Source organism: Hemiscyllium ocellatum, unplaced genomic scaffold (genome assembly GCF_020745735.1).
Source record: "Hemiscyllium ocellatum isolate sHemOce1 unplaced genomic scaffold, sHemOce1.pat.X.cur. scaffold_939_pat_ctg1, whole genome shotgun sequence".
Taxonomy (NCBI): domain Eukaryota; kingdom Metazoa; phylum Chordata; class Chondrichthyes; order Orectolobiformes; family Hemiscylliidae; genus Hemiscyllium; species Hemiscyllium ocellatum.
In genome coordinates, this window is record NW_026869318.1 from 10,053 (window position 1) to 24,571 (window position 14,519).

General features: G+C 50.6%; 1 protein-coding gene across 1 annotated transcript in view; it reads right to left on the reverse strand.

Moving 5' to 3' along the window:
* Positions 1-422: 422 nt before the first annotated feature.
* The window catches only part of LOC132814811 (cAMP-specific 3',5'-cyclic phosphodiesterase 4B-like), a 125,112-nt gene continuing 111,015 nt past the window's right edge, over positions 423-14,519 (reverse strand). The window contains exons 11-14 of the mRNA XM_060823597.1: positions 9,584-9,738; positions 9,059-9,181; positions 1,896-2,078; positions 423-1,485 (exon numbers count right to left, since the gene is read on the reverse strand). Of these exons, the coding sequence (XP_060679580.1) occupies positions 1,099-1,485; positions 1,896-2,078; positions 9,059-9,181; positions 9,584-9,738 (848 nt within the window). The 3' untranslated portion in view covers positions 423-1,098. The remainder of the gene's footprint in view (positions 1,486-1,895; positions 2,079-9,058; positions 9,182-9,583; positions 9,739-14,519) is intronic.

Here is a 14,519-nt window from a genome sequence, read left to right on the forward strand (position 1 = left end):
GTATGTGAGAGTGAGTGTGTGGGTGTATGTGAGAGTGAGTGACTGGGTGTGTGTGTGTGAGAGTGAGTGAGTGAGTGTGCGTGAGTGTGTAACACATATTTGTGCATGTGTATCTAATGAAGACACAACTGGACTTGGCTATAATATTCCCATGGTCACATTTCCTCCAGACACCAGATGAGTGGATAAGTAGGTGCTGGAGATCCTGTGAAAACCGATTTCCTTGGGATTCAGCGTCTCCTTCTAAAGAGGCCAAGAATGGAGAAGACACGAGGCATGTTTAAGGTGGTCCTAGCTTTAAGCCTTGGTCCTCTCAAAGCCATTCACAGACATGAAAGTGCAGTTCCCTCCTGGCACATGGGAACAGGAAACCTCAAACCGAGGAAACGTTCCCAACCTTAGCCAGCGCAGCAACTTGTGCGCACCACAGAATCTCTACAACATAAATTATTTTAAAAAGTCCCAAAGATATTGCCATATTGTGCAAAAGAAGGTTAGAGGAAGACTTCACAAACTGAGGAGCAGAGTTTAGTGTTTGCAACCAGTTTCACTTCATATCCACCGGCTTATGTTCCATTGATCTGGCTCTTTCTAGAACCTAGCGGAATAACTTATAAGAAACAGTACGTAAAATATAACATTAAAAATAAAACAAATCATTGCTTGACTTAACTACAAAGACAAAGCTTGTAGATAATTCTAGAAAAGGCACGCAGTTCCCAGACCCTGTCACACTCAGAGAAACAGATTCCTTGTTATGGAAACAATGTGGGGGAGAGGGAGCTTAGGTGGGTCCACCTGGTTCTTGTTGGAAGTCTCTCGTTTACCCAGGTTGTGACTGTTTCTTTCACTGCTGCTGGGCTGGGGGGAGATTGAGGTACACACTCTTTCAAAGTGACTTCCTCTCATCGTATTAAAGGTTCAAACCAAAGAATGGCTTTGATCTCCTGTCCCCTTCCCATACTGAGTTTGCTCAGTTTTCGGGCGCTCTGATGTTGGAATCCACCCACAGACCTGGATTCCAATCACAGGTGATGCGTATGTCTCCAAGAATGGACAAATTTCATCTGTTTTGCACAGAGGGCTGCTCTCCCTCTTTTATGACTCTACCGAAGATGTGTCCTTGGCTGTGGGGCCTATTTGTCCCTCCTTGGTGCTGCTGTCTTCCTGTGCCTCAGCTGTGCACAACATGGTCTCTTCGGAGCTGTGGCAGCTTGTCTCCTCCTCCCCCGTGCTGTTTCTCTCTTTGTCTGATCGATCGGATTCCTCTTCTTCCTCCAGTGTCAGTTCAAACTGGAACTTGTCAGTGCAAACCTCTTCGCCCTGGCTGGGGTCATCCAGTGGTGGTGAGGGGCTCTGTGGGATCATACTCTGGTACCAGTACCTGTTGTCCTCAAGTGTGTCCAGGATATCCTGGGCATCAGGGTGCACGAGGTCACCCCATGTCTCCCACAGCGGGTGCACTATGTAGTCAATGAATCCCACCTGCAAGGCACAGAGAATGGCATCAGAGACAATAAACCTTATTCCATCCCCTGACCACTTCCCTTCCTCAGCCTCTCCCGCCATTACCTTGCTCTCCCTATGCTCTCCTTGCTGTGGACATAGTTATTCCGGACCAAGATTCCTGGGAGAAGCAGGTCTTGCTGACTGTCCCACATTGTGGTCCTCATGTAGGGGAAACCTGGATTTGGGATCATTTATAACCAGACTGACACTGAGAACCAGCCCGACCTTACACTGATGGGTGCACGATAACCTGTGCTCATTCTCAAACACTGTTAGACAGGAGGAGGAGGGCAGCAGAAGTCTCCAATAACCCAGGAGGGCCGAGGCTCAATGAAATACATGGCTCCGTTGTTCATACATAACCTCTCCCTTGTTTCAGTCAATACCTGCGTCTTTTCCACGGAGGCCGTGTGTTTGTCACACATTGGGCTGATCTCCATACCGCGCTCTCGTTCCTTGTCTCCCTGACGGAAAAACTCTTCCAGGATGCGATCTGTCCACTGCCGGTACAACTCCAGTGGTTTGGTAGGATTACTCAGGTCAGCACAGTGAACCATATTCCTCATCACCTAGCAACACAAACAGACCAACTCTGAGGAACCATGGGAACTAAACTCGAGGGAGCGAGTGGGAGCTCAGATATGGTTATCAGGGATTCATTGTTTCTGCAACTTCCAACACTTCTTCACATAATCAGCACATATGTGACAGGGCACACGGTCCGTACTCTCTGACACGGGACGCACAGTCCGTGCTCTCTGACACGGGACGCACAGTCCGTATTCTCTGACACGGGACGCACAGTCCGTACTCTCTGACACGGGACACACAGTGCGTACTCTCTGACACGGGACACACAGTCCGTTATCTCTGACACTGGACACACAGTCCGTACTCTCTGACACGGGACACACAGTCCGTACTCTCTGACACGGGACACACAGTGCGTACTCTCTGACACGGGACGCACAGTGCGTACTCTCTGACACGGGACACACAGTGCGTACTCTCTGACACGGGACGCACAGTGCGTACTCTCTGACACGGGACGCACAGTGCGTACTCTCTGACACGGGACGCACAGTCCGTACTCTCTGACACGGGACGCACAGTCCGTACTCTCTGACACGGGACACACAGTCCGTATTCTCTGACACGGGACGCACAGTCCGTATTCTCTGACACGGGACACACAGTCCGTACTCTCTGACACGGGACGCACAGTGCGTACTCTCTGACACGGGACGCACAGTCCGTATTCTCTGACACGGGACACAGTCCATACTCTCTGACACGGGACACACAGTGCGTACTCTCTGACACGGGACACACAGTCCGTATTCTCTGACACGGGACGCACAGTCCGTATTCTCTGACACGGGACACACAGTCCATACTCTCTGACACGGGACGCACAGTCCGTACTCTCTGACACGGGACGCACAGTCCGTACTCTCTGACACGGGACACACAGTCCATACTCTCTGACACGGGACACACAGTCCGTACTCTCTGACACGGGACACACAGTCCGTACTCTCTGACACGGGACACACAGTCCGTACTCTCTGACAATGGGCACACAGTCCGTTATCTCTGACACGGGACACACAGTCCGTTATCTCTGACACGGGACGCACAGTCCGTACTCTCTGACAATGGGCACACAGTCCGTTATCTCTGACACGGGACACACAGTCCGTTATCTCTGACACGGGACGCACAGTCCGTACTCTCAGACACGGGACACACAGTCCGTACTCTCAGACACGGGACACACAGTCCGTACTCTCTGACACGGGACACACAGTGCATACTCTCTGACACGGGACACACAGTCCGTACTCTCTGACACGGGACACACAGTCCGTACTCTCAGACACGGGACACACAGTCCGTACTCTCAGACACGGGACACACAGTCCGTACTCTCTGACACGGGACACACAGTGCGTACTCTCTGACACGGGACACACAGACCGTACTCTTTGACATGGGACAGACAGTCCGTACTCACTGACACTGGACACAGGGTCCGTTCTCTCTGACACGGGACACACAGTGCGTACTCTCTGACATGGGACACACAGTGCGTACTCTCTGACATGGGACACACAGTCCGTACTCTCAGACACGGGACACACAGTCCATACACTCTGGCATGGGAGGACACCACGTACATACTTTCTGACAGGGGACACACACACCATACTCTCTGACCCGGGACACACAGTCCGTACTCTCTGACACGGACACCCCATCCGTAGTCTCAGACACGGGACACACAGTCCGTACTCTCTGAGACGGGACACACAGTCCGTACACTCTGACACGGGACGCACAGTGTGTACTCTCTGACACGGGATGCACAGTGCGTACTCTCTGACACGGGACGCACAGTCCGTATTCTCTGACACGGGACACACAGTCCGTACTCTCTGACACGGGATGCACAGTGCGTACTCTCTGACACGGGACGCACAGTCCGTATTCTCTGACACGGGACACACAGTCCGTACTCTCTGAGACGGGACACACAGTCCGTGCTCTCTGACACGGGACACACAGTCCGTACTCTCTGACACGGGACACATAGTGCGTACTCTCTGACACGGGACACACAGTGCGTACACTCTGACACGGGACACACAGTCCGTACTCTCAGACACGGGACACACAGTCCGTACTCTCAGACACGGGACACACAGTCCGTGCTCTCTGACACGGGACACACAGTCCGTACTCTCTGACACGGGACACACAGTCCGTACTCTCTGACACGGGACACACAGTGCGTACTCTCTGCCACGGGACACACAGTCCGTACTCTCTGACACGGGACACACAGTGCGTACTCTCTGACACGGGACACACAGTCCGTACTCTCTGACACGGGACACACAGTCCGTACTCTCTGACACTGGACACAGGGTCCGTACTCTCTGACACGGGACACCCCGTCCGTTCTCTCTGACACGGGACACACAGTCCGTACTCTCTGACACGGGACACCCCGTCCGTTCTCTCAGACACGGGACACACAGTCCATACACTCTGGCATGGGAGGACACCACGTACATACTTTCTGACAGGGAACACACTGTCCGTACTCTCTGACACGGGACACACAGTCCGTACTCTCTGACACGGGACACACAGTCCGTTATCTCTGACACGGGACACACAGTCCGTACTCTCGTCTTTCCTGATGAAGGGCTTGTGCCCGAAACGTCGAATTTCCTGTTCCTTGGATGCTGCCTGACCTGCTGTGCTTTAACCAGCAACACATTTTCAGCTCTCTGACATGGGACATACAGTCCATTACTCTCAGTCACTGGACACACAGTCCGTACTCTCTGACAAGGGAGACACAGTGCGTACTCTCTGACACGGGACATACAGTCCGTACTCTCAGTCACTGGACACACAGTCCGTACTCTCTGACACAGGACACACAGTCTGTACTCTCTGACACAGGACACACAGTCCGTACTCTCTGACACGGGACACACAGTCCGTACTCTCAGTCACTGGACACACAGTCCGTACTCTCTGACACGGGACACACAGTCCGTACTCTCAGTCACTGGACACACAGTCCGTACTCTCTGACACGGGACAAACAGTCCGTACTCTCTGACACGGGACACACAGTCCGTACTCTCTGACACGGGACACACAGTGCGTACTCTCTGACACGGGACACACAGTCCGTACTCTCTGACACGGGACACACAGTCCGTACTCTCGTCTTTCCTGATGAAGGGCTTGTGCCCGAAACGTCGAATTTCCTGTTCCTTGGATGCTGCCTGACCTGCTGTGCTTTAACCAGCAACACATTTTCAGCTCTCTGACATGGGACATACAGTCCGTACTCTCTGACACGGGACACACAGTCCGTACTCTCTGACATGGGACATACAGTCCGTACTCTCTGACACAGGACACACAGTCCGTACTCTCTGACACGGGACAAACAGTCCGTACTCTCTGACACGGGACACACAGTCCGTACTCTCTGACACGGGACACACAGTGCGTACTCTCTGACACGGGACACACAGTGCGTACTCTCTGACACGGGACACACAGTCCGTACTCTCTGACACGGGACACACAGTCCGTACTCTCTGACACGGGACACACAGTCCGTTATCTCTGACACGGGACACACAGTCCGTACTCTCGTCTTTCCTGATGAAGGGCTTGTGCCCGAAACGTCGAATTTCCTGTTCCTTGGATGCTGCCTGACCTGCTGTGCTTTAACCAGCAACACATTTTCAGCTCTCTGACATGGGACATACAGTCCGTACTCTCTGACACGGGACACACAGTCCGTACTCTCTGATATGGGACATACAGTCCGTACTCTCTGACACAGGACACACAGTCCGTACTCTCTGACACGGGACAAACAGTCCGTACTCTCTGACACGGGACACACAGTCCGTACTCTCTGACACGGGACACACAGAGCGTACTCTCTGACACGGGACACACAGTGCGTACTCTCTGACACGGGACACACAGTCCGTACTCTCTGACACGGGACACACAGTCCGTTATCTCTGACACGGGACACACAGTCCGTACTCTCGTCTTTCCTGATGAAGGGCTTGTGCCCGAAACGTCGAATTTCCTGTTCCTTGGATGCTGCCTGACCTGCTGTGCTTTAACCAGCAACACATTTTCAGCTCTCTGACATGGGACATACAGTCCGTACTCTCTGACACGGGACACACAGTCCGTACTCTCTGACATGGGACATACAATCCGTACTCTCAGTCACTGGACACACAGTCCGTTATCTCTGACATGGGACATACAGTCCGTACTCTCAGTCACTGGACACACAGTCCGTACTCTCAGAAAGGGGACACACAGTCCGTACTCTATGACATGTTACACACAGTCCGTGCTCTCTGACACAGGACACACAGTCCGTACTCTCTGACACGGGACACACAGTGCGTACTCTCTGACACGGGACACACAGTCTGTACTCTCTGACACGGGACACACAGTCCGTACTCTCTGACACGGGACACACAGTCCGTACTCTTTGACATGGGACACCCCGTCCGTTCTCTCTGACACAGGACACACAGTCCGTACTCTCTGACACGGGACACACAGTCCGTACTCTTTGACATGGGAGACACAGTCCATACACTCTGACATGGTACAGACAGTCCGTACTCTCTGACACGGGACACCCCGTCCGTTCTCTCTGACACAGGACACACAGTCCGTACTCTCAGACACGGGACACACAGTCCGTACTCTCAGACACGGGACACACAGTCCATACACTCTGGCATGGGAGGACACCACGTACATACTTTCTGACAGGGGACACACAGTCCGTATTCTCTGACCCGGGACACATGGTCTGTACTCTCTGACACGGGACACACAGTCCGTACTCTCTGACAGGGGACACACAGTCCGTACTCTATGACATTGGACACATGGTCTATACACTCTGACACGGACACCCCATCCGTAGTCTCAGACACGGGACACACAGTCCATACTCTCTGACACGGGACACACAGTCCGTAATCTCTGACAGGAGACATTCAGTCCGTACTCTCCGACACGGGACGCACAGTCCATACACTCTGACGCTGGACACACGGTCTGTACTCTCAGACAGGGGTGACATATTCCATAGTCTCTGACTCGGGACACACAGTTGGTACTCTCTGACACTGGACACCAAGTCCGTATTCTTTGACAAGGGACACACAGTCCATACTCTCTGACACGGGACACACAGTCCGTAATCTCTGACAGGAGACATACAGTCCGTACTCTCTGACACAGGACACACAGTCCGTACTCTCCGACACGGGACGCACAGTCCGTACTCTCCGACACTGGACACACAGTCCGTACTCTCTGACACGGGACACCTCGTCTGTAATTTCTGACAGGGGACACACAGTTTGTACTCTGTGACACTGGACTCACAGACCATACTCTCTGACCCGGGACACACGTTCCGTACTGTCTGACACGGGACACACGGTCTGTACTTTCTGACACAGGACACACGGTCCGTTCTCTCTGACACTGGACACTCAGTCCGTACTCTCAGACAGGGGTGACATAGTTTATACAGTTTCATGTGGGACACAGTCATACGGTCGCACGAGGGACACACAATCCATACTCTCAGTCACTGGACACACAGTCCGTACTCTCTGACCCGGGACACATGGTCTGTACTCTCTGACACGGGACACACGGTCCGTACTCTATGACATTGGACACACGGTCCATACACTCTGACACGGACACCCCATCCGTAGTCTCAGACACGGGACACACAGTCCATACTCTCTGACACGGGACACACAGTCTGTTATCTCTGAGACTGGACACACAGTCCATACACTCTGAGATGGGACACACAGTCCGTACTCTCTGAGATGGGGGACACAGTCCGTACTCTCTGAGATGGGGGACACAGTCCGTAATCTCTGACACTGGGCACATATTCCATACTCTCTGACACGGGACGCACAGTCCGTACTCTCAGACACGGGACACACAGTCTGTACAGTCTCACATGGGACATACAGTCCCTACTCTCTGACGCGTGACACAGAGTCCGTACTGTCTGACATGGGACACACAGTCCATACTCTCTGATACAGGATACACAGTCCTTACTCTCTGACACGGGACACACAGTCCGTACTCTCAGACACGGGACACACAGTCCATACTCTCTGACGCTGGACACATAGTCCGTACTCTCAGACAGGGGTGACATATTCCGTAGTCTCTGACTCGGGACACACAGTTGGTACTCTCTGACACTGGACACCAAGTCCGTACTGTCTGACACGGGACACACAGTCCGTGCACTCTGACATGGGACACACGGTACGAACTCTCTGACACGGGACACACAGTCCGTACTCTCTGACAAGGGACACACAGTCTGTACTCTCTGATACGGGACACAGAGTCCGTACTCTCTGACACGGTACACACAGTCCGTACTCTCTGACATGAGACACACAGTCTGTACTCTCTGACACGGGACACACAGTCTGTACTCTCTGACACGGGACACCCAGTCCGTACTCTCTGATACGGGACACAGAGTCCGTACTCTCTGACACGGGACACACGGTACATACTCTCTAACATGGGACACACAGTCCGTACTCTCTCACTTTGGGCACAGAATCCATACTCTCTGACACAGGACACACAGTCCGTACTCTCTGATACAGGACACACAATTTGTAAACTCTGACACAGACCAGCCAGTCCATATGCTATTACACAGCATGCACAGTCTGTACTTTCTGACATGGGGCACACAGTCCGTACACCCTGACCCGGGGAACACAGTCCGTGCTCTCTGACACGGGACACACAGTCTGTACTCTCTGACACTGGACACACAGTCCGTGCTCTCTGACACAGGACACACAGTCCGTACTCTCTGACACGGGACACACAGTCCGTACTTTCTGAAACAGGGCACCCATACCGTACACCCTGACCCGGGGAACACAGTCCGTACCTGAATCCTGTCAGTGTAGTTGTCCAGCAGGAGGACCCCTGAGCTCGTCACTTTCTTTGTCTCTACCATCGTTTTCAGGTCTGCGAGGAGACTCATGTGTTTTGACATATCTGTTGCCAGAACCTGTTATAGAAGCACAAGAGAAAAAATGAGACAGAGAGATTCATTTCCACCCTGCACCTTCCAGCTATTGTCGCTATTGTCGTGTGGTCACTGTTGGAATATGGAGAAAAACGACAGCCACACATTGCACCTGATCATGACCAGGTAATTGGCTTGTTTGGACACAGTGCGACATTCCTGAAGAAGGGCTCATGCCCAAAACGCCGACTCTCCTGCTCCTTGGATGCTGCCTGACCTGCTGCGCTTTTCCAGCAAGACATTTTGCAGCTCTGATCCCCAGCATCTGCAGACCTCATTTTCTTCACAGCGTGACTTGCCCAACATTATATGCTCTGAAGTCTGACCCTGACTCGGCTTCCCACTGAACCGAGGGGGGAAAACATGGGGTTGAAATGTACTCACCATGTCAATGACCATCTTGCGTAGACTTTGCCGCTGTCGTTTGGGGAGATTCTGGAATATGTCACAGTTTTCCTCCTGAAGTAGTTTGAAGCCCACAGCGAGGTGATGATTCTCCAGGACAGATTCGTCATTGTACATTAGAGCCAGCTCCGAATCTGGGAGACAGGAACAAAATGGTCATTATTGGGCCACATTCGCCCAAGGGCAGAGATCCTAAAGTTCACAAAGAATCTGTCAGAAGTAGACAGCACCCAGTCCAGAAAGGCTCCAAAACATACCGAATGCTAAGGCCCTGGATAAGCGTGCCTAACATTAAGAGCTGGGCTGATGTCCTATGCTGCCTTAGTGAGCCGTGTGATATCAAGCAATGTTGTCAATGAGCCTCAAGTTGAAACATAGAACATAGAAAAATACAGCGCAGTACAGGCCCTTCGGCCCTCAATGTTGCGCCGATCCAAGCCTACCTAACCTACACTAGCCCACTATCCTCCATATGCCTATCCAATGCCCGTTTAAATGCCCATAAAGAGGGAGAGTCCACCACTGTTACTGGCAGGGCATTCCATGAACTCACGACTCGCTGAGTAAAGAATCTACCCCTAACATCTGTCCTATACCTACCACCCCTTAATTTAAAGCTATGCCCCCTCGTAATATCTGAGTCCATACGTGGAAAAAGGTTCTCATGGTCAACCCTATCTAAACCCCTAATCATCTTGTACACCTCTATCAAGTCACCCCTAAACCTTCTTTTCTCCAATGAAAATAGCCCCAAGTGCCTCAGCCTTTCCTCATACGATCTTCCTACCATGCCAGGCAACGTCCTGGTAAAACCACATGTAGTGCTGAGGTTGTGAGCATTGCTTACAATAGACTACAACCTGAACTATGGCAGGACAGTGAATGAGACAGGACTGCTGCTATTACTGGAAACCAGGTGACAAACTTAGCTATGATGCTGCTGTCAAGACCAGATCTTTATATTTGTCTTTAATTTTGGTTTATGGACCAAAATGGGAAATGGAAACTGTTTTTGAACCAAGGAAACTGTGGAAGGAAATGTCACAGTTTTAAAACAAGTTACTGGAGCTTATTGTAAGCTATATTTGCACTGCTGCTTTGGGTAAGCAGTCAGGGGACATTGTCGGAACCATCAGCACCATGGGTGGGTGTTCAGGGCAAACAACACAGAAAATTTACAGCCCTTCAGCCCTCCAAGCCTGAGCCGATCCAAATCTACTCTCTTAACCTATCGCCCACTTCCTAAGCATCCATGTCCCTCTGCTCCCCACCTACTCATGCATCTGTCCAGACGCATCTTAAATGAATCTACCATGCCTGCCTCTACCACCTCTGCTGGCAACGCGTTCCAAACCCCCACCACCCTGTGTGTAAAGTACTTGCCATGTGTATCCCCCTTAAACTTTCCATCTCTCACCTTGAAACCGTGACCTCTCGTTATTGAACCCTTCACCCTGGGAAAAAACTTATTGCTATCCACCCTGTCTATACCCTTCATGATTTTGTAAACCTCAATCAGGTCGCCCCTCAATCTCCTTTATTCTAATGGAAATAAACCTAACTTACTCAACCTTTCTTCATAGCTAGCACCTTCCATATCAGGCAACATCCTCGTAAACCTTCTCTGCACCCTCTCCAAAGCGCCCACATCCTTTTGGTAATGTGGTGCCCAGAACTGTACACAGTATTCTAAATATGGCCGAACCAATGTCTTGTACAATTTTAACATGACCTGCCAGCTCTTATACTCAATACCCCGTCCAGTGAAGGTAAGCGTACTATGTGCCTTCTTGCCCACTCTATCCACCTGTGCAGCTACCTTCAGGGTACAATGAACCTGCACTCCCAGATCTCTCTGCCCATCAACTTTTCCCAAAGCTCTACCATTTACAGTACAGTTCGCTCCAGAATTAGACTTCCCTAAATGCATCATCTCACATTTGTCTGGATTGAACTCCATCTGGCACTTTTCCACCCAACTCTCCAGTCTATCCATATCCTCCTGTACTCTCTGACAGTCCATTATGCTTTCTGCTACTCCACCAATCTTAGTGTCAACTGCAAAACTGCTGATCATACCAACAGTGCCCTCTTCAAGATCATTTATGTATATCACAACCAACAGTGGCCCCAGCACTGACCCCTGTGGGACACCCACTGGTCACCTTTCTCTGTTTCCAGAAACTCCCTTCAACTACTACTCTCTGTCTCCTATTGCTCAACCAGTTCTTTATCCACCTAGCTAGAACACCCTGCACACCATGTGACTTTGTCCATTAGTCTACCATGGGGAACCTTATCAAACGCCTTACTAAAGTCCATGTATCAACATCTACGGGTCTTCCTTCATCTACCAACTTGGTTGCCTCCTCCAAGAACTCTATTAAGTTGGTAAGGCATAATCTCCCCCGCACAAAACCATGTTGCCTATCACTGATAAGCCCATTCTCTTCCAAATATAAATAGGTTCTAGCCCTCAATACCTCCTCCAGCAACTTTCCCACCACTGACGTCAGGCTCACTGCTCTGTAGTTAACTGGAATGTCCCTACTACCCTTCTTGAACAGGGGTCCGCATTAACAATTTCCCAGTCCTGGCCTATGTTTAAGGATGCTACAGATATCTGTCAGGGCCCCAGCTATTTCCTCTCTTGCCTCCCTCAGCAATCTGGGATAGATCCCATCTGGACCTGGGGAAATTGTCTACCTTAATATCTGTTAGCCTACCCAACACATTCTCCCTCCTTATTTCAACGTGATCTAGAGAAAACAAACTTCTATCTCTCATCTCAACATTCACCATGTCCCTCTCCTCAGTGAACACTGATAGTAAGTCATCATTGAGAATCTCACCCATTTTCTCAGGTTCGACTTCCTTATCCTTTTGTGGACCAAGTTTTTCTCTAGTTACCCTCTTGCTTCTTATATATGAAGAAAAGGCCTTGGGATTCTCCTTAATTCTGCTCACTAAAGTTTTCTCATGACTCCTTTTAGCCCACTTGATTTCTCGTTTAAGATTGGTCCTACTCTCCCGATATTCCTCCAAGGACCGTTCTGTTCTGAGCTGCCTGGACCTTATGTATGCTTCCCTTTTCCTCTTGGCTAGTCACACAATTTCTCCTGTCATCCACGGTTCACAAATCATGCGTTTCCTATCTCTTGTTTTCAAAGGGACATGCCTATCCAGCACTACCTTCAACCTCTCTGTGAAAGCCTCCCACATCTCAAATGTGGACTTCCCTTCAAATAGCTGTCCCCAAGCCACAATTCCCAGCTCCTGCCAAATTTTGACATAATTGGCCTTGGCTCAGTTTAGTACCCTTCCCTTAGGACCACTCTTATCTTTCCCTGTGAGTATTTAAAAACTTACAGGATTGTGGTCACTATTCCCAAAGAAATCTCCACTGCAACTTCTACTACCTGTCCTGGCTCGTTCCCAGCCCCAGGTCCAATATCGCCCCTTCCCTCGTCGGACTATTGACATACTGCTCTAGGAAACTCTCCTGGATGCTTCGTACAAATTCTACCCCATCCAGACCTCTGACGCTAAGTGTATCCCAGTCAATGTTGGGAAAATTAAAATCTCCCGTCACCACTACCCTATTGCCTCTACATCTTTCCATAATCTGTTTACCGATTTGTTCTTCTACCTCATGCTCAGTGTTGGGAGGTCTGTAATACAGCCCCAACAATGTAACTGCACCCTTCTTATTTCTCAGCTCCACCCATAATGCCTCACTGCTCAAGACCTCCACAGTGTGCTCCTTTAGCACAGCCGTGATATCATCCCTGACCAGCAATGCAACTCCACCGCTCCCCCCCCCCGCTTTACTTCCCTCCCTGCCCTGTCTGAAGCATCTAGATCCTGGAACATTTCGTTGACAATCATGCCCTTCCTACAACCAAGTCTCTGTGATCGCAATAAAATCATACTCCCAGGCACCAATCCAATCCCTAAGTTCGTCTGCCTTATCCACTGTACTCCTTGCATTAGAGCATATGTACGTCAGACCATCAGTTCTTTAGTGTTCATTTGCTCTCTGCCGACTCTTCCCGTTGGTAATGCTAACTTCATGATCCTGTTACTCACACTCTCTGGATTCCACTTTGCTATCTACTTGTCTTCTCTTCTGGTTCCCAGCCCCCTGCTACATTAGTTTATACTCTCCCCAACAATGGTACCAAAAACTCCCCCAAGGACATTAGTTCCAGTCTGGTTCAGGTGTAGACCATCGAATTTGTAATAGTCCCACCTTCCCCAGAACTGGTCCCAATGCCCCACAAATCTGAACCCCTCCCTCTTACACCATCCCTCAAGCCACGTGTTCACCCTGCCTATTCTTTCATTTCTACCCTGGCTAGCACGGGGCACTGGTAACAATCCTGAGACCACTATCTGTGGGTCCTCCTCTTTAACCTCTCTCTGAGCTGCCGGAATTCTGCTTTGGCAGTTTCACCAAGGGATCACCTGTTGGTTGGTTTCTCAATCAGAACCAGTTGCTTGGGTCAGGAATGCTGAGTGTAACAGCTCTGTGACTGGCTCCTGTGTGTGGACAGGACAGGGGCAAGGAGCCTCCAGGCTGCAAAAAGACACCTTTCTCTCTCCCTTTGCCGCACATTAACACAAATTGGAAGACAGCTAGCTTTGCTTGCTCACCATTCTTCATAAAATGCTGCCCCTAATTAGTGACCGAGTGACTGAACAACCAGTGTGACCACTGCCCAGAATGCCTCATTACTGGAACTGTCCAACAAGCGCCAAGATATAACCTGGGTAGTGGTGAGAAAGGCACCACCGTTCACATCTTCATGTTTATCCAAACTCTCTCTGCCTCAAAATGGCTCCAAGAAATTGCTTCAGGAATTTTGCAAAAGGAGTTGGAGAAAGATGCAGTGTTTGTGTTAAGGTGCGTCCT